Source organism: Camelina sativa, chromosome 3 (assembly GCF_030686135.1).
Source record: "Camelina sativa cultivar CO46 ecotype springtype chromosome 3, ASM3068613v1".
Classification (NCBI taxonomy): Eukaryota; Viridiplantae; Streptophyta; class Magnoliopsida; order Brassicales; family Brassicaceae; genus Camelina; species Camelina sativa.
In genome coordinates, this window is record NC_141882.1 from 9,931,851 (window position 1) to 9,952,896 (window position 21,046).

General features: G+C 33.0%; 4 protein-coding genes and 1 pseudogene across 10 annotated transcripts; 1 reads left to right on the forward strand and 4 right to left on the reverse strand.

The window, feature by feature from the left end:
- Window positions 1–214: 214 nt before the first annotated feature.
- Window positions 215–2,054, forward strand: LOC104776515 (uncharacterized). 5 transcript variants are annotated; one of them, XR_015591017.1, is made up of 7 exons: window positions 215–563; window positions 719–854; window positions 928–1,092; window positions 1,185–1,307; window positions 1,400–1,487; window positions 1,578–1,666; window positions 1,797–2,054. XR_015591017.1 is itself a non-coding variant. In XM_087501873.1 (6 exons), exons 2-5 carry the CDS (start codon window positions 726–728, stop codon window positions 1,460–1,462), a joined length of 480 nt encoding a protein of 159 aa, XP_087357999.1. In that variant the 5' UTR covers window positions 244–563; window positions 719–725; the 3' UTR covers window positions 1,463–1,487; window positions 1,578–1,668. The 5 variants fall into 5 exon arrangements, 1 of the variants encoding a protein (XP_087357999.1); XR_015591025.1 differs by having other exon boundaries at window positions 288–563; window positions 1,567–1,666; XM_087501873.1 differs by lacking the exon at window positions 1,797–2,054 and having other exon boundaries at window positions 244–563; window positions 1,578–1,668.
- Window positions 2,055–2,128: 74 nt separating this feature from the next.
- LOC104776514 (UPF0725 protein At1g23970) lies at window positions 2,129–3,874 on the reverse strand. 2 transcript variants are annotated; one of them, XR_015591014.1, is made up of 6 exons: window positions 3,740–3,874; window positions 3,388–3,540; window positions 3,088–3,280; window positions 2,874–2,998; window positions 2,673–2,758; window positions 2,129–2,584 (listed from the first exon to the last, which is right to left on the reverse strand). XR_015591014.1 is itself a non-coding variant. In XM_010500601.3 (6 exons), the coding sequence occupies exons 1-6, from the start codon at window positions 3,800–3,802 to the stop codon at window positions 2,288–2,290; spliced, it is 912 nt and encodes a 303-aa protein (XP_010498903.2). In that variant the 5' UTR covers window positions 3,803–3,874; the 3' UTR covers window positions 2,129–2,287. The 2 variants fall into 2 exon arrangements, 1 of the variants encoding a protein (XP_010498903.2); XM_010500601.3 differs by having other exon boundaries at window positions 2,673–2,753.
- A 6,164-nt stretch (window positions 3,875–10,038) lies between these two features.
- On the reverse strand, window positions 10,039–11,868 carry LOC104776516 (UPF0725 protein At1g23960). The gene is given in 8 exon segments (XM_010500606.2): window positions 10,039–10,421; window positions 10,424–10,541; window positions 10,625–10,711; window positions 10,834–10,958; window positions 11,061–11,256; window positions 11,393–11,420; window positions 11,422–11,549; window positions 11,710–11,868. Coding segments are annotated over 8 exon segments (900 nt in total). The 5' UTR covers window positions 11,791–11,868; the 3' UTR covers window positions 10,039–10,284.
- A 6,147-nt stretch (window positions 11,869–18,015) lies between these two features.
- LOC104776517 (RING-H2 finger protein ATL47 pseudogene) lies at window positions 18,016–19,632 on the reverse strand (annotated as a pseudogene). The gene has a single exon (XR_015591033.1). The product of XR_015591033.1 is annotated as an RING-H2 finger protein ATL47 pseudogene (transcript).
- Window positions 19,633–20,263: 631 nt separating this feature from the next.
- Window positions 20,264–20,734, reverse strand: LOC147946723 (uncharacterized; the record flags this gene model as incomplete). Its single annotated transcript, XM_087507224.1, has 1 exon — window positions 20,264–20,734. A coding segment is annotated over one exon (306 nt), but the record flags the coding sequence as incomplete, so codon positions are not given.
- Window positions 20,735–21,046: the final 312 nt, after the last annotated feature.

Consider the following 21,046-nt stretch of genomic DNA (forward strand, 5'->3'; position numbering starts at 1 on the left):
ATTCTATCACGTTCCATACCATGCCATATAGTGACATGATGCATTGTATGCAGATCCACCTAACATTCAACTACACTGAACTTTTGACATTCATTATAATAAGCACTATTCATAATCGGCTAATTGGCCCATTAATTACATATCTAAGTCCATGATACTTGGATGTCACGTAGCTCTAAGCCCGCCTCTGTTTAAAAGGGGGAAAAAATGTTAATGGGGTATTTCTTTTTTCCTTTTTCTGTCGTCATCTTACTTCTTTATTCAACAAACATAATTACAGATTTTTTACTTCGCTTAGGATAATATAGATTAGAGAGGCTTGAAAAGACAAAGAACAAAAAAACAAAAATTCATTATTGAGTTTGAATTACACAAACCAGAGTCGACTTTTTTTATCGTAGGGTAGAGGAGAACAGGTTAGAGTATCACGAGTTCAATTGCGACAAGTGAAAAACACGATTCGAAAGCTATGTCCGGCCGATTTTACGCACATGCTTTACCGACCAAAGAGAGAACTCACGAGAATAGAACTTGTCCCAGATCTTTAGTTCTCAGAGCGTAAGGTACACTCAATCTCCACCTAACTGATTCTTGATATCATTAATTTCCAATTTCATTTATAATCTTAGATTAATTTGATTAATCAAATCTTTCTCTATGTGTGTTTCCCTCAAACCACATCGTTGACTTGCTCTGTTTTTGTGACCTAATTCTACAGAAACAAAATGGGTGGATCTGAAGTTTCAAGATCAGAGGAGAAGAGCGGTCTAGGTTTGGTTAAACTGTTCGAAAATAATGTCGTATTTTCAGGATTTTTGGTCTGGATGAATCAAACCATTCAAGAGCCTCTCAAGGTAAAAAAAACTTTCATTTCCATAATATAGAAATTTAGTTAGATTATGATTCTTGATGTTGTTGTTATTGTAGGCTGAGTTCAAGAGATTAAGGAATGTTAAAGAGCTAAGCTTGATTAAGTCAGTGTCAGAGATAGAGACTACTTATGAGAAGCATAGAGATGAGGAGAAGTTAGAGAAGCAACTACAAGCTTGGAGAGATAACCCTTCATGGATCGATCAACCTCCTAAAGTGGTGGTAAGATTAGATATAGAAAAAAATCTCAAAACTTAAGAGACTTGGTAGAATTTAGTCAAAAAGATTGATTCTTAAATTTTTTATGTTTGTAGGTGAAATCACAAAATGGTTTGTTTTGCCATTTGAACATTGAAGTAGACGTAGGATTGCCTCCTGAATCAGTGTACAACATTTTCACTCATCCAGACAACAAAAAATACTTCAAAAACATCAAGGTGCTTTTGCATGCCCACGTTCTTCTTTTGTTTGAATTGAGTTGAATATTTCAACAAATACTTGAGACAGAGATCTTAATGATCATAAACAGGAAAACATATCGATCATTTTTTCTCGACCCACCTCCGGCACAAAACAGCACACCACCTATTAATTTATCATCAACACATTCTGAACAGGTAGCTCTTGCTTTTCTTATGTTCAATTGATTTCAGTCCTCAATTAGTAGAATCCTTGGTAATATTCGTTTTTTTTGAGGTTTCCACCAGGAGACCCTTGAGCCAGGGTGATATGGTGCATTGGGGAATATGGTGATATGTTGGTTAACAATGGTACTGAATATGGTGATCCAATAACGGTGAGAATTATAATACCAATCCTAACAATGTATTTGCTCCATTTTTAACTATGCAAATGCTCTTGGATTTTGGGATTTCTCTTTTGACTTAAGAAATAGCGTGCAATGACTAGTTAACTGCCTTGAGCAGGTAAAATAATGACGTTATCGAGGATGCTATTACTTGCCATAACTCAGATATGAGGACAAAAGCGATGGCATTGGCTACTCAAGTGAAGCTGTCATCCCGCGTTCCTTCTATCTCAGAGTGAGTATGTTCAAGTGTTTTCGGTCTCAGTGTGCAATCTGTTTCTATCTTGAAATAGTTCATCTAATATTTTCTTTCCGCCCGTACAAGCTTTTTGTTGGCAAACAAATTAAATCTCGATGGAATCTCTTTGGGTTTTCACTTTGTGGTTGTCATTACCTCTTCCTAGATATTCTAATGAGATATAGAGATTAGTTTAGGATTAGAATGAGAAATGAAAAGGAAAGCCAACTGATCCTCCTAATTAATACGTGTGCTATTAGATCACCTTATTGTATTTAAAAACAAAAACAAAAGACAGTACACACTTAAAAAAAAAACCCAGCTAAACTGCGCACAGCCTAGCCTAACTAAAGCTCCCTCGCTTTTCACAACTATGGGCTTCTACTCCGCTTTTTGGTAGATTGACCACCACAAAGCTTACCAACGAGACTCAGGTATCCTGTATGCTCATCTATGACTCTTCTAACTATAGCTTTGCGTTCAATATCCACACCAATCTCAAAAACCCGGCGAAAGGCTCGGGGCTCTGCCAAGCCTTTAAACACTATGTAGACATTTGCACTTTTGGCTTTGAGTCTCTCATTCGGCGGCTCCACATCTCCAGTAGCAGTTTCTATCGCGACTTTCACAATCTCCAACTGGGACAGAACTTCTGTCATCCGATGCATCTACAATTTTGGATTGGAATTCATTATTATGATAATTAGCAGCAGTGACACTCGTGGTGATATATCATTATTGACATGTAAAACTTACATCAGAGATGAGCCTATCATTTACATAAATGACAAGTTCCAAATACACAGAAATCCAATCATTGGCTTGCCACTCTGATTCCTTCACTTGCATAGGCAACAATAACACATATCACTGCTGCGCTAGCTAGCTTAACGGATCATGCATGAGCAAAACAAACTAATGTAGTGTCGTGCGTGATTAATATATAGAGGATCTTACAAAGTAAAATCGTTTTTGGTCTTTCAAAGCATCATCGGAGGGCCAATCAGGCAATTCTCCTTTGAAGATACCAGCAGCGGATGCGCCACCATGAAAGTGAGGTATGAAGGGCATCTTGGTGGTCTCTGTGCAACATTTATTAATGATAAGTCAGATTCTATTTAAAAATCAGGCTTTTCTAAAAAAAAACACATATAAATGCACGACAAGTCACCTTCGCCTTTAGGTCTAGCAACGGAGCACGCTAAATCCAAACTGCCAAATTTTCCTTCATCAACGCGAACCTGAAAGGTTTTACCCAATGGGCAAGCAACTGAATCGTGTGCAAGCAGAGTCATGTAGTAAGAGGACAGACAGTTCTGTAACATGTTGAATTTTACTAGGGAATCGAACTGGAAGTTAGTTCCCTGACAGATATGAAGAAAGAAAATTAATGGAATCAATTTGAATATTTAGTGTATATAAAATAATGTACCAACCAGCTAAGGAGGAGTTTAAATATATAAATATATACCTCCAACAGATTGTAACGATGAAGCCCCAACTTAGCATAAAGCTTCGTCAAAAGACGAGGATACCATCCTTTACAGTCGCAGGCAAGCAGTCCAGCAGTGATCATAATTCCATCCATAGATGATGGTAGTGAAATATTCTCTATATCGAATCCCTATATGAAATACCAATCAGCAAAGTTAAAATAGTACATCTATATATACTATATCAGTCCATTAATTACAACCCTATAAACGAACTAGGATCATGAATCATGATAGATAGGTTTAATTTTTGTAAAACAAAGGGAACATATCACAATTAATCATAGATAACTTCTCTCTTAATTATTAATAAGATGAAAGAATTATTACTTCGGATTCCTCCGCTTGACGCCAATATTCCACATGCGCAGTGTAGCTGTTCTCCGTCGTCATATCCTTCTCTTCCTCCTCGCCGTCGTGGTCGTGAATGCCTTTTTTCTTTTTCTTTTTTTTGGGCGATTTATTATCATTATATACCCCATCGGCGCATCCGATGGATATATATTATTTCTATGGGCTTCAGTTGGGCCTTCTCAGTCCAAATCTCATCTCTCATTTATGAAACAAAGCCTATATACACATAGATTCATGAATGAAATTGTATGTATTATTTTTGTATATGAATATTATTGAATAATGTTTAAAGTGAGCAACATAGGTGGGTTACTAGACACATCTCTCAAAGTCGAGGACATGCATGTATCTAATACGGCGGCCTTTGCCTTTCGGACCAAACCATGCACTCTTTTCTTTTGCAGTTTGGCCGTTTCCCATCCGAGTGTAGAGTTTTGACATACCGTAGACATCCGGGTGTAGAGTTTTGATAACTAGACGGACCTGGATCCAATTTAATTTTGGTTGGTCCATATATCTGTCTAGATTTAGGCTCGTAGGCCTAATTGAGGTGTTGACTGGTTCTCCTGCAAACGTTGCGTTTGCGGGTGGTAGCGATTGCTATCAATTGGAACCAATCACACAAACCGCTCCCAATCGCTCCTAATCGCTCTCAACCACTCCAAACCACTGAATTCCAAAAGCTGCTTTCCGCAAGCGTTTCCAGATACGGACGATTGCGGTTGGAATTTTTTTTCTTTTGTTTTTTTGTAAAAAAACTTAAAAAAATCAATGATAATGAATTTTTTTTTGTTATATCTTCTATCTAACCATTTTACTCATTAAAGATGAGAGAAAATGAAGTACGGATACGATTGCAGAGATTATAAAATAATTTTTAAACAATTATAAAAAAATAATATTCCAATTAACAATAACCCAGAAAACTTGATGTAAATTTAATGGCACATCACACATAAGTTCAAAAAAATCTAAATAAATATAATATTTTATCAGAAATTTAATAAAATAAGATTATTTGTGAAAAATATTAAAACAAATCACGAGTGACTCTTCTCAACTCTCACTTGACCATTCCTACCGATGCAACTACTGACCCACGATCTAAGAGAAAAGAGAAAAGATCTACGATCTAAAGCATATGTTTTGTCATTTATCAAATTACTTGATTAAATTTTTGGTGAAAAGCCAAATCCATAAAGGAATAAGTATTTTAATCTGAAATTAATTTGTTTTTGAATAATTATTTTAGTATTTTTTAATAAATTTTAATTATAAATCAAGTTTAATAAATTTTTTGGTGTTTTTAAATATTTATATATTATATATCACATTTATTATGTTCCAACCGCTATTACACCCGCTGGTCAACCAATCGTAAATCTCCCGCAAACGCACCAATTTTAAACCACTAAACCAGTCGTTCAAAACGCTTAATAACGCTTGAAACCGCAATCGCCCGCTTCCGCAATCTCCCACAACCACAACTGCAACCGCAGCGTTTGAACCAGACCCTAAAACTAAAGTGGCAGCTATGTTTCCAAACCACGTGATGTCGAAACGATATATGTTAATTACACCCAACCAAAAAAACACACACACACATCAGCATCCAAGGCTCATGTCTCTTTGAAGACTGAAGAGGCACGATGGTGGATGAGTTGGCAAAACATCTGCAAGTTATGGGTTACACTTGCATGCGTTTCCAAATAATTTGGGATAATGATGTGAGTAATCAAATAAACAAGTGTTTGCAACAAATACATGCCTTTTAATGTGCTATGATCTTATCATACATACATTTATATATGGGAATTTTGCTAGATCTACCACATTTGTTTAGAAACTTTCTAGTTTTGCCACATTTGAAAACACATTTTCTAATCTACCATAAGAGATAACCAAAAAGACGAAATTGACCCGCAACTAATGGGCATATAGTATCACGTGTTCCAGAACCTGTTTGGCTACCCGCAATATTAGTTTACAAATTATTAACAATATATATAATAGAAAAAATATAAGTTTTGGACAATATTTATCCTGCAAACAATAATTATATTTGACATAAGTTTGTCTACCACCACTAAATTAGTGTGTTGTAGACTAATAAACGATAGACATTACTTATAAATTGTCTACTAAAAAATATTACAGTAGACAAATATTTCTCGTAGACAAGATTTAGATAGTAGATAAAAATATTACAATGGACAACTAATGTCGTAGACAAAAAAAAATATAATGTGAAACAATTAACATGATGGACAAAAAAAACATCATGGCCTATTTTCAGAAAACCTAATCTCCTTTTGCAACAATCTCATGGCATGGTGTGGTGGCTACGCAGCGATGAGCGGATGATCAGAGTTGACATGCTGCAAAGAGATTTCAGGAGAGCTTCCGCAGAGATTTGAATTGATACAGATTTGAAGACTTGAGGTGGATCTAGGGGTAAAAGCTTCAACATATGAGATGTAAAACTTGGGTCTGTAAGAGTGTCGGTGACTACTACTCCGCCTTCTGCCGTTGTTGATTGAAAGGATTTTGAAGCTTGTCGGCTTAAAAAGAGGTTAGAGAGGTTTGAAAATTTTGAAAAAATTGAGACAGCTGAAAAAGAATTAAAACAGAAAAGAGATTGCAAAAAAAGTCAACATGGAGAACGAGATCCCAAAGCTTCAACGGCCCAGAGAACATGAGATAGGGTTTCTCGATATTGGGCTTCAGAGAGAATGGTACAAGACACACATATATATATATATATATATATATTTTCTTTAGTTTTGTAAAAATAAATGAGATAATGAGAGATAGATAGTTTAGTCAGTTCATATAATGTATGTGGTATTCTAGGAAAGGAGTTATGTAATGTGGTAGAAACTATAAAAAAATGTTTTGTAATATGATAGATTTGTTAGAAATCTCTTTATATATCATCCTACGTGGCCTTTCTTAACCCATACGTATCTTAGTATCTAGTTATCGTTTCACACTTAGTACTAAAAGAAACCCTTGATATATATTGTTGTTTTACCATATGAGTGTGCAATGTAAACGTTAGGTTTATATATAGAGCAGGCTAGCAGCACGTTCATTCTATGATAATGGGAAATGAAGTTGGGGAAATTAAATGATCACGGGAGTTTGATAAGAATACATGCAAATTAATTTGGAAGTGTATAAACAAGTACTTGAAGTAGTTTAAAGCAAATAGAGTCCGACTCGCACATAAGCAGACATATTCGACCGTGTAAGCATCAACAGATTATTTATTTTCTAATGATTGGAATCCATACCGAAATGTTGTGAAACTCATACTATACATTTTGTGCTTAGACCAAAACTATGACCTGATATATCTATCACTTGAATATATTCTTCACATTATACTCTGAGAAACAAATTAATAAAAAATGTCTTTACAGTAAACAGTTTCGAGATTTTATAGAATGAAACAAAATCATAAATTATTTATTTTAGAAAAAGAGAGGGGGACATGCAGATTCATTGCAAAGGAACGTAGAGTAAAGTTTTTTTGTATTTAGGCAATGATCGGACAAAGGTTTGTAGATACAACGAGGCCTAAGGCTAGATGGAACCCACATGGGCGCAAAAAGATTTGATCACATCAGCCACGTGGATTAGGCCAAAACCCAATGTTATAAACTTATAGTCCCTTTGTAATTAACACTTCTGTCTCTGATAAACACAGCAAAAGCAAACGCACTTTCGTGTCAATCATCAACATCAACCATTAATATTCGAGTGGAGTCTAATGTCACTAGCTTGTTCTAGATTTCCTTGGATACATTTATTAATATATGTTTTATAAAATTGAATTGATCTCCATACACAAAAGGTCATTCACTCATGAGTGTGTGTGTGTGTTTTTTTTTCTCTCTTGTGTTTTTAGTTTGGTGCTCAAACAATAAGATTTAGTACTTGACTAAAACTATAAGCTAGTGAGTTGGTGCATATAAAAACCTTATTTAAATTTCAGAATAGAATAAGAAGCCTTGGGAGTATTTAAATATGGACCACCTTTCACGTTCATTGCATAATCAGTAATCACAACTCAGTTTCATAAGCAAATAAATAAATAAAGGATATGGAAACGTCGCGATCGTACATAAAGGAGAGGGAGAAGCAAACGAAAAAGTTAACGGGTCGTGGGTCAGTAGCCGGATCCGGGTCGGTCCAGATGAAGGTGAGGAAGCTCCGAGTGCTTATACCTGGCGGACGAAGATTGAACCAACCGGATCAGCTTCTTATAAAAGACTGCTGATTATATCGTTCATTTGGAATTGAGAATTAAGTTTCTAAAAGCCTTTTCTGAAATCTACTCACTCTCTCAAACATTTTGATTAGTCTTTTTAGTTTCTTCAATCTTCTTTCAATCTGGTTACTATATATTCTAAACTAAATCTTATCACAACCTATACGTAGAAAATTTAATTACTTTTTGTACGGTGTTTGGTGGGTTAAGTGGGCTTTCATTAGCAAAAAAGAATTTCTTTTCTTTCGGTATTGTTATGTCTGGTCTTATAGGTTGAATTATTTTTACTAGGTGTTTCATGATCTTTTTGTCGTTGGTTTGCTATTACGATAATGCAGAAATATTACGTTTAATATTACGTTTAATATTACGTTTCATGATCTGTATGCTATTACGTTTCATTATCGTTGGTTTAATATTACGTTTATAATATTACGATAATGCAGAAAGAAAAAATATGTTTGCTATTATAGTAATTCTGTATGGTTTGCTATTATACGTAGGGGGTGTTTTTTTTTCCAAATCCACCCAAATAACTAGGTGAAGACCAAGGATTTCCAATCTCTATATTATAAGTAAAACATATTTTCAAATCCATCCAAATTCAATATGAAATCAAATCCATACTCAAATCTTGAATAATGAATAAATGGTGATTTTAACTAGGATTTAGAATTCATAGAAACAATAACACATAAATTTAATAAAAATTTTAAAATCAATGATTGAATAACACATGATTTAACTTGGATTTTTAAATCCATTAAAATCAAGGATCGAATAACCCCTTTAATAACCCCATGAATTTGTCAAGTACATTCTTTCAAAATTGGGAGATGATGACAGGTTTTTTCTTTGTTTCACCGACTCCAAATGTCGACGTTAAATTTTTGGAAAAAAAAAGACTGATAAAATGTGAAATGAAATGGGAGAAATGATCGACGGGATTTTGACAAGAATGAATATATGAAATTGAATTTGGAAGTACGTATATAAACAAGTTGAGGTTTACGCAAAATTAGTCCGACTGGTTTTACTTCAGAGAATATATAAGGCCATGTTTATAGGGAGAACACATGGGGTGTTCTTAGGCATTTTAAAAATGAAAATAATTGAATAGTGGACTTAAGATCAGGCTCACTGATCTTATTCTAGAACTGTTCTTGGGCCTGATCTTGTGTGACGTGTCTCTTTCGGATTGGTTGAAAATATATGGAATAAATTTGGACATTAATCTATGTATTAATTAAATAAAATGTTTGTCTTGTTTAATTAATTAAGTAATATGTTTGTTTGTTTTTTTTTTAAATTTTATTTACAATGTTTTTTTTTGTTTCATAAAAATATGGCATTGTATTTTGAATTTTAGTAAAAGTTTTATAAGTTTGCAATTAAAATGTTATTTTATAAATTTTTATAATTGTAATATGTTTAAGAATATTAATAAACATTATATTATTAAATAGTATTAAACATTCTTAAAATTTTTATTAAACATTAATCTATGTATTTATTAAACATTCTTAAATTTCTATAAGAATATTATATTATTAAATATTAAGATCTTAAACATGTTCTCCCAATAACTAACTTTTTAACAAAAGTTCTTAACTACTGATCTTACATTATTTTCACAATATTTATACTCTAAGAACACTCTAAACTGATCTCCCCATAAACATGCCCTAAGAGCTACTTCAACTGACAGATTCGATCGCGTACGTAGGCATCAATAAATTATACTGTATTTTCTAACAGTGCATAAAATAGTAAAATAGGCTTGTAAACGGTCTAGTAATTCAGAGAAGATATAAGAGATAGTGAGATACTCTAGGACTTGTAGTAATGAACTAATGATCATTTAAAATTACAAATAAGAGTAATATTTTTTTTTTTGCTAAACAGAATAAGAGTAATATTTAATAATCATCGATTTTTGGACAATGTATTTAAGTAGGTATGTATAAAGAAGCATTAATTTACATAGATATTGTACTCATTTAAGTCAAAACTTAAAAGTAATAAAATTAAATTAAAGTATACAGTATTAGGCAAATACTTATCTTGAAAACTACACCGAATCATTATAGTAATTAGACTCTCATAATGAGTATTACTCAACGTCTGACAATGCAACAAACAGAACATAGTATTAGTAGCAACTTATATGGTCCATCCCATTTTTGAATACTCTTAAAAAAACAAAGGTTTAAACCCCCCACCAAAGAGATTAACATTCGGCTTCTCATTCTTTTTTCTCACCACCACAAAGCTTACCAACAAGAGTAAAATATCCTGTATCGTCCATGACCCTTCTGACGATAGCTTGTCGTTTAAGATTCACACCACTTGGAAAAACTTGTTGAGGGGCTCGGAGCTGAGAATGCCCTTAAATGATATGTAGACAATTGCACATTTGGCCTTGAGCCTCTTCTTCGGCTGCAGCACATTTGTAGTTTCTATCACTACTTCCACAATATACAACCCGGACAGATGGCTATACTGCAGCATAAAACAACAGTGTGGTGTTAATTACCAAACAGTGACCAATCATGGTGTGTCATTAACTGAGATTCAAAACTTACACGATTGATGGACCTATCAGCTGCACAAATTACAAGTTCCAAATACATCAAAATCCAATTATTATATTGCAAATCTGCTTCCTTCACCTACATGCAAAGGCAACAATTAATAACATATCAGTATCACTGCTGCTAGCATAACGGATCATGAGCACAATAAATCATAATTAATGTAGTGTCGTGAGTGATTAATACATAGAGGATCTTACCAAGTAAAATCGGTTTTGGTCTTTTAAATCATCATCCGAGGGCCAATCAGGCAAATCACCTATGAAGATACCAGCAGCGGATGCGCCACCGTGAAAGTGAGGTATAAAGGGCATCTTGGTGGTCACTGTGCGACAATTTTTATTAGTCAGCAAGCTAAGTGAATTTGTATTACTCATGCTAGACTACTATAATAAAAAATAAGAATAATGCAGTGACCACAAGTCACCTAATTCGTCTTTAGGTCTAGCAACGGAGACTGTCAAATCCAAACTCCCGTAGGTGCGTTCATCGACTCGAACTTGAAAATCTTTACCCGATGGGCAAGAACGTGGATCGTGTGCAAGCAGAGTCATGTAGTAAGAGGACACAAAGTTCTGTAACATGTTGAATTTCTTTAGGGACCCGAGATGGAAGTTAGTTCTCTGACAGAATGAAGAAAGAACAAAAAAAAAAAATGAGAAATGTGTGGGTATAACAATAACAGAGCAACATGTTGTAACATGTAGTAAGAGGACACAAACAAAGTATGGAAACCAGAAGAGACTTAGATTTCGTTACCTTCAACATATTGTAACGATGAAGCCCCACTAGCATAATGCTTGACCAACACACGGTGAGGATAATGGTCAAAATAACGTTCACAGTCGTAGGCTATCAGTCCATTTATCCTTCCAATCATAGATGGCGGTACAACAACATGCTCTAAATCAAAACCCTATATATAAGCAAAATCAATCTATCATACCAAAAAAAAAAACCCTAGAAACGAACTAGAATGAGAGGTTTAGGGTTAATTTTGTGAAACAGATGGTGAACAAATCACAATTATATAGATAAATTCTCTAAACAAACGATTAAGAAGATGAATGAATTACTTCGGATTCCGCCACTTGAAGCCAGTAAGCTCTCTGCAAACGGAAATACTCCTCCTCCGCCGTCTCCTCCGCCGTCTCCATAAAATCTCCTCCTCGTGTTTGGGATCCAGGCGATATTAGTTTCTATTTTACTTTTATATAGGGCGAACATTAGACGGACTTCAGTTGGGCCTTCTCAACCTAAATCTTATATCTGATTTACGAAACCAACTCCATACATAAAAAATATGTAATCTCTATTATCTTCTTTTTTTCTTTTTTCCCTCATATGTAATCTATTTCTATATTAGTATTTTCGAATGAAATTACAAATTTAAAATAAATGTTCGTTTTTAAGAAAATTACAATATTTTTATATTCATATTAAAAAAATTCACGATTAATTAATTATATTTATTATCCATATAATCAAAATTCTAACATTATCTATATAAAATATCTACATAATGTTCCAAAATTAATAATACAAATATTTGAAATATTTTGTCATATTCAAAATTATGATTCTCCTTTCATCTTTGTTTGATTTTTATCTTTTAATTGTTTAGACTCATCACATATATAAAGCTATTAAAAATCTATTATTTTTCCACATGATTCAGATTTGAAAATCTATTATTACTTAATTATTATTATGAATATGGTTTAAAATTGGGGGATTTCAAAAACACCCCTTTTGCAATACCATTTTTCAAAAACACCCCTCTTTCAAACTTTACCAAAAAAGCTACTAAAATTTTGAAAATTTTCTAAATTTGTGTGTAAGCTTATTAATATATACACAAATTACCTTTATATGTGTGTATTTTTTTTTCTATTTTATAAATACAATATAAATACTTTTTAAAAACTGTTTAATTTTTTTTTTAAACCTTGTAAAAAACTTTTTAAAATGTTTTATAACTTTATAAATATTTGGATCGAATCTCAAGGTAGTATTACGTAGAAGTATCTTGTGAACCATATAAAACTTTATAATTTTTTATATTTAAAAAAAGGTATTTTTGAAAATGAATAGATGAAAGAGATATTTTTGAAAAGGGGTACACCAAAAGGGGTATTTCTAAAAAATTCTCTTTAAAATTTTGTATATGGTTTAATTTGGTTTTTTAGTTGAACTGTTTAATTTTACCTTTCATAGTAAAGTATTGAATTGTTTAAAATATTTCTATTGATGTATGTAAACTCAACAACAAGTTTTAAATTATGAAAATTTAAATAATATTAAAAGATTAAAATAACACATCTGTCATATTGCATGACCATACAAACAAGAAAAGTTTGAATCAATATTGCTAAAAAAAAATATCATTAACTCAATACTTCAATATATGTTAAATATTCATTTTACTATTTTTTAACAACGTCAATATATATACAAAGAAACACTAAAGTATAGTGTTAACCGGAATGAATTCGAAACTCAGAATAATAATTGATTCTATTAAATCAGTGGCATAAAGTAGAAACTAAAATATATATAGATGTTGTCTTCGAAAATTCACCACACGCTCATGGATTGCCATTTTCGAGTTAAGAAATTGCTAAACACAAACTCTCATATCCGACGGAGCAATCACATTTGTACACCTAAGTGAGTTTGGTTACTCTTCATAAACTTTTTGAGTGCCCTTTATAAATTTTGAATTTTTGAGTTTTGAATTCTGTTATTATTATATTTATTTTAATTTTAGTTCATTAGTTTGTAAAATTTATATATTTCTTGATTAGAACTCTACTTGCTATGTTTCACCAATAGTCACCGTGGAGACCGAGGCTAGCTGTACGTTTGATATATCGGAGTGGTACGACTCGCTCAAACGGACAATCTGTCATATACGATATGAAAATTACGTTACCTAATAGAATAAACTTTGTTACTCAATTTCATTTTATGATTTTATTTTCGAATGAATTCTTTACTGATGGTGTTTATTAAAATATATATATATATATATATATATATATATATATCGCATTTTCAGATATCAATGATATTCATTTTAGTCAAAACCACTTGCATTCCATCAAATATCCATTTTGATCCACACATATATAATATTTTTTTAGGGAAACAAATTATAGCTCTGCACAACTCACTGAAAATAAAACAAAATATCAAATGGCGTTAATTACTTATGAATATATATGAGAATTTGTTAGATATGCCTTTTTTTTTTAAGTTACTAAAGGGAGTCTTGATATAATAATAATAAAAAATTATATAATTTGAGGTCAATGATATAGTGAAAGTGATTGTTGAGTTTGGAAATGAGACTTTGTGTATGTACATCACATTTCTTAACTCAAAAATGGCAATGAATTTTAATTCATTAGCATGTCGTGAATTGTTTAGGACTCATTTATAAAACACTTATCTATTTCTACTTTATGACTCAAAAATTGTTATTTTGTTCAAAAGTCTGATAAACTACGTAGATAAGAATATATTCTATTCCATGAATCAATAGACAGACTTGAATCAATATTCTACTGAATCGTAATCTGCACTTTTTATTTTGTAGCGGTCGTAAAGTAATGTCCTTATTCCAATTCCATGTTAATAGGCTGGAAAGTTTGTCATAAGCAATGCATGATTCATCAGAGCTTCATCATTCATGGATATACTGTTAGGGCATTATACGAAGCAGTCTTGACATATTCGGAACAGGTAGCTACGTTCTAATGTTAGATCGTGTTTAGACCTCAATCAGTCGTAATAAACCCTTCCTAATTAATATGGTCTCGTTGAGAATATAACCATGAGACTCTTATTCGAGTGGCGGTATGGTGCATTGGGGAATATGGTGATATGTTGGTTAACAATGTGGGGATGTTTTGTAATAAATGAAGATCCAATAACGGTGAGCATCAGCGGCAATCTTAACTCATCATTTGCTCCATGATTAATATGCAGATGCTTTTGCTTCTTGGGATTTCTTGGTGGTTTAAAAAATGTGCAATGAGTATTTGTTGAACTTTTGGTGTTGGTAAGTTTACTTGCACTCTTTCTTTAACAAACGGTTTTACTCAGAATAATTTTTTTAATTTCATACTTTCATGTACAACTACATTGACCACACATACAAACTTATAACAAGGTTTTTTTTTCTTGCTCATTACCACAGTCTCTCACTCAAAAGCTCTAGTTTACCTCTACGTAATAGCCTAATTTTACAAGCAAAGGTAAACCGCTAATCCTTAGACTTCTAACAACTCTCAACAACCCATATATATAGGCACTCTTCCTTAACAACTCTCCAACTTATTCATTCCATCGTAACTTAAATAACGAATTTGTGCTATCTGTTTTTATCTCAACTCGTCAGCATCGTAACTTAAATAACGAATTTGTGCAAAATGCATATGCGCTCTGAGTATATGAATAATGAATTTTGGCTGTCTACCAGAAACTTTAGGGCCTTATATATGAGTAGATGTTCCTTTGATTTGTTGGATATGAATTTTGAAAACAACTTGCGACTTGAAATATCATCTTGACATAATTATATAACTATGGAGTATTGTTGGATACAAACCAACATCCCACATCGGAAGATTAGAAAAGAAGTTTCTAATATATAAGTCAAGTTAAAACCTACTTATTATGAGACCTTTTGGGAAGAAGCCCAATCGCAAATCCGTGCGGGCTTTGCCATCTCATCCCAAAACGGACAATATCATACTAATGGGACTTGACTTAGGTTTAGAAAACCCAACAACTGGTATCAGAGCCTAGGTTGAAATAAATGGACCTAAAAAGTGGGTATGGGCTTAATGATTAGTGTGAGAGAAGCCCCTCAATGTGACACAATAAGAAGGGTACCTTGTGAATAAGAAAGCACCGAGTTAATGGTGACAAGATTTCGCTGAAGAGGAAACCTAAGGTTCGTTGTCCTTGGTTTGACGGGGAGTATTGTTGGGTACAAACTAACGTCCCACATCGGAAGACTAGAAAATAAGTTTCTAATAAATAAGTCAAGTCCAAAACTACTTAGTATGAGATCTTTTGGAAAGGAGCTCAATAACAAATCCGTGCGGGCTTTGCCATATCGGCCCAAAGCGGACAATATCATACTAATGGAACTTGATTTGGGTTTAGAAAATCCAACATGGAAATCATTATACAAATATTAAATGGGTATATAGCTGTTTATTTGCATAGTGAATATTTATTATTTTAGGCATTCAAAAATAGTTTCAATTGCAAAAATAATAAATATGGAGATATCATCTTGACGTAATTATTCTCAAGATAACTATGGAGATCATTATACAAATATTAAATGGATATATAGATTTGCATTGTAAATTTTTAATATTTTAGGCATTCAAAATAATTACTTTATAGTCTTTGTTTGGGATTTGAGGTTCTTGGGTCCTTTTTTTATACAAAAGTTTTGATGTTTGGTGTCGGAAAGTGGCAAGAAAGCTAAGTTTGACTTTCTTGTGTATGAGAAAAGTGATTCATAACTCATGATGTAACTATACTACAGTTACAACTTGGTCTTGCAAAGGAAAAAAGTTTTGGATTTTGGATATCGATAGTTTGCATTTATTACAAGTCTTGCTTGAAGATCAACACATATCTTTGATTTGAAGCAAATTCTAATAATCTGATAGAAACTATCCAATACCGACATAGAAACATTAGAACATGTGTTGTATATTATTTTATGTTCCTTTGATTTGTTGGATATGAATTTTGAAGACAACTTGCGACTTGAAATATCATCTTGACACACATATTATGAAGATAACTATGGAGATCATTATATAAATACTAAATGGGTATATAGCTGTTTATTTGCATAGTAAATTTTTATTATTTTAGGCATTCAAAATAGTTGCGACTGCAAAAATAATAACTATGAATATATTATCTTGACGTAATTATTATGAAGATAACTATGGAGATTATTATACAAATATTAAATGAGTATATAGTTGTTTATTTGTATAGTAAACTTTTATTATTTTAGGCATTCAAAATAGTTACCTTATAGCATTTCTTTGGGATTTGAGGTTTTTGGGGTTCTTTTTTTGTACAAAAGTTTCGATGTTTGGTGTCGGAAAGTGATAAAAAAGCTATTTGACTCTCTTGTGTCTAAGAAAGGTGATTCATAACCCATGATGTAACTCTACTACAGTTACATCTTGGTCTTGCAAAGGACAAAAGTTTTGGATTTCAGATATTGGTAATTTGCATATATTACAAGTATTGCTTGATGATTAGCGCATATCTTTTATTTGAAGCCAATGCTAATAATCTGATAGAAACTACCCAATACCTACATAGAAACATTAGAACATGTGTTGTATATGATTTTACCAAATAGTGTAGAAACATTAGAACATGTGTTGTATATGATTTTACCAAATAGTGGATGTTCCTTTGTTTTGTTGGATTTGAATTTTGAAGACAACTTGCGACTTGAGAAGTCATCTTACAAGTCTTGCTTGATGATCATCGCATATGTTTTATTTGAAGTCAATGCTTATAATCTGATATAAACTACCCAACACTAACATAGAAACATTAGAACATGTGTTGTATATGATTTTACCAAATAGTGGATGTTCTTTTGTTTTATTGGATTTGAATTTTGAAGACAACTTGCGACTTAAGATATCATCTTCACGTTATTATTACGAAGATAACTATGAAAATCATTATACAAATATTAAATGGGTATATAGCTGTTTATTGCATAGTGAATTTTTATTAATTGAGGCAATCAAAATAGTTGCAATTGCAAAAATAATAACTATGAAAATATCATCTGACTTAATTATTATGAAAATAACTATGAAGATCATTATACAAATATTAAATGGATAGATAGATGTTTATTTGATTTGTTGTATATGAATTTGAAACAACTTGTGACTTTAATCATCTTGACGTAATTATTATCAAAACAACTATGGAGATCATTGTGAGGGTTCCTCACCTAACTCACTCGAATGCTCTCTTTGCTCTTTTTAGAGAATAATACAAATATGGGGTAATCATTATTTTTCCCTACCAATAATGATTCCATCCCATTTTTGGATACTCTTAAAAAGTTCTAAAACCCCACTAGAGAAATAATATAATTTGACTTCGCTTTTTCAGTTTCTAATTTTCTAAATATCTGTCCCACATGTATAATCGTCTTTTATCTGAAAAGTATTGAACTAATTTAATCTTCAAACTCATCAAAAGTTGTGCAAATTAGAGTTAATCATCTCAGAATCTCACATCTACTTCCAAGTACAAACTTACAAACTCAGATTAGGTTTCTCACAATTTGCGACTCTGAATTATGAACATAGTTTAATTTGAGTAGAACTAGAAACATCCCATATAACAGTACCACTATAACATCATCAAAGAACAAAAAGCTTATTCCTCTCAACACACAAACAGAGAGAGAGAGAGATTCAGCAATAAAAGACACAAAAGAAACACTACAGTATCGTGTTAACCAAAATGAATTCAAATCAAAACTCAAAACCAATGATTCAATTAGATCCAATAGCAGAAAATACGCTACCCTTTTGATTCTGTACCTAAAAACCCTTCTCATCAAGGACCCTGAAATCTCCTTCCATTCAATGCTAATCCAGTAGAAACTGTACTACCAGATCCAGAACAAGCATAAGCAGAAGAAGAAGTACCCACAAGATTGGTTTCTGATGGGTTTGCAAACTTTGATCTCTTATTAGACCATTGCCAAATCTTTGACACAGAGAAGCTCTCACCTTTACTTCTCATATTAATCTTCTTCCCTTCCACATTACTATTATTACTCTCTCCTTCTTTCACATTCTTCAAACCTTCATTATTAGGACACAAAGCCACAACCAGATCTGATTCAGCCACTATGTACTGATAAGACCCCATTGAGAAACATCTTCTGTTATCAAGATTACTGTTCACATTGCTACTAGTACTACTCACACACCCACCACTCGTCTCTCCTCCTACAACTACTTCACCATTACTGCTCCTAAACTTGCCAAGCCTAACTGAAAACACTCTCTTCCCAATCTCATTCTCAGCCTGTTTCTGAGCCGGAGAAACCCTAGTACCACCATCATCTCCGGCGAAAAACCCGAAATTGAAATCAGGGTATTCAAACTGATGACCTAAAGAGAAAAGGGTGCCTCTACAAAGCGGACAAGTCGAGTTCGAGAGAAGCCACGTATCGATACAATCTATGTGAAAAGCGTGGCTACAATTGGGAAGTAATCTAAGCTTATCATCCTCTGAGAATTCACAGAGACACACAGCACAATCGAATGGCTCTTTCGTACCTTTGATCTCCTTGTAAAGAAACACGGGAAGAGCATCGATCAAAGCTTGATCTAGACCTGAATCGTGGAGATGGAAGAGCTGCTGAAGCTGTCTTTGGTAAGTATCGGAGTCGGGGAATTCTGGGTTTCGATCAGATTCGTTCGGCGATGAAGAAAGGCTCGATCTTTTCTTCTTTAAGTAATACCTCACAACCAAATGTAGAACGCTGCAGATGAAGAAGACGACGGATAAGAGAACGATGATGAACAGAACGATGGGGCTTATTCGATTACCACCGGAGGAAGAAGAAGAAGATGAGTCGATTGATTGATTCAAGGTAATTGGAGAAGGAGCAGGAGAAGAAGACGGCGAGATTTGATTGAAATTCTCGTGGAAACGATGAATCATCTCCTCAGACATTTTTTTGGTTTTTGAATGAAGAAGAAGAGAACAGAGAGACACACCATTTAAGTTTAAGCACACTCTCTGATTTGTTTAATCATAAACCCTCAATTTTTTTTTTATTCCTTAATCGAGTCAAAGAGGTATAGCATGGAATCTGAAATGATTGCTAAACAGGTTTTGGCAAAACCAGAGTCACATAGAGAGAGAGAGAGAGAGCTATACATCGTATTACCGTCATTACATTAATTACTTTTAATTAAATGATTAATCACTTAAATTGATTATGAAGTTATTTTTAACCAAAGTAGTCTCTAGTTACATTTTTTTTTTTTTTGGGGTATGGAGCCGAGTGCTTGATTCAGGGATCTGGTGCTTAGCATTAGCAGTTTCGAAAAGTACATAATAGAGTTTATATTTCTTCTGAATATGCTAATATTTATGAGTTTATTCAGTAGCTAATACTAACACACTTAATTATCCAATGGTCGTTTACAAGGTCGTTAAATAATAACGAAAAAAGGGATCAGTCCATAATAATCGTTCATCATTCGTTGCCACTAATTTCTGAAAAAAAAGAATAACTCCAAGTAAAGTAGAGTTAAATAGTACAACTAGTAGTGTCAGTTCACAATACTACTAGTATCTAGGGACTCGTTTTAAACAAACAGAAGCAACCAAAAAAAAATGAATATTTTTGAATTTAGAGGTAACCAATTAATCAATCACATGGTATAATGTCAACTAGTAATAGTCCATTTTAAAAAAATTAACATTGGAACTTGGAATCGGTGAAATAAAGAAAAAGCCTGTCATCATCACCACTTTTGAGAGAAGAATCTAGGTGACAATTCATGGGCTGTAAAAGGTCCAGATATGATAATCTTTTGCCAACATAGGCCCAGTAAAAGTCTAAAACCAACATACAAACAAAGTAATTAAAAATTTCTACGTACAGTTTTTGATAAAAATTTGGTTTTAGAATAAACAAAAATGAAAGACGACGACGAAACTAGAAAGACCTAATCAAAATGTTTAAGAGAGTGAGTAGATATCAGAAAGGGCTTTAAGTAACTTAATCCTCAACTTCAAATGTACGATATAATCAGCAGTCTTTGATAGAAGCTGATCTGGTTGGTTCAATCTTCGTCCGCCAGGTATAAGCACTCGGAGCTTCCTCATCTTCATCTGGACCGACCAAGATCGAGATCCTGAACCACGACCTGTTAACTTCTTCGTCTGCTTCTTCCTCTGCCTTCTGTACGATCGTGACTCTTCCATTGCCTTTTTCTTTCTTTTGCTTATGAAACTGAGGTTGTGATTATGCAATGGACGTGAAAGGGTGGTCCAGATTTATATACTCCCAAGGTCTTCTTATTTTATTTTTATAAGTAAATAAGGGTTTTTTATATATATTATTTTGTTGTTGTTGTCGTCGATGATCGTTTATGTCCACACGCTCGATCTCTTTGTCTTTTTGTAGCTTGTTGTGCATGACTTGTGAGAAACAAAAAAATAGTTCCAAATATGAGAGTAATAAACTCTGTCGCTAAATTTGATATAATGTACTTATTGGAACTCGAATACCAATCACTATAGGTTATAATTATAGTTAATTCTGAAAACGGAAGAGATATAGATATGTATGGAAAC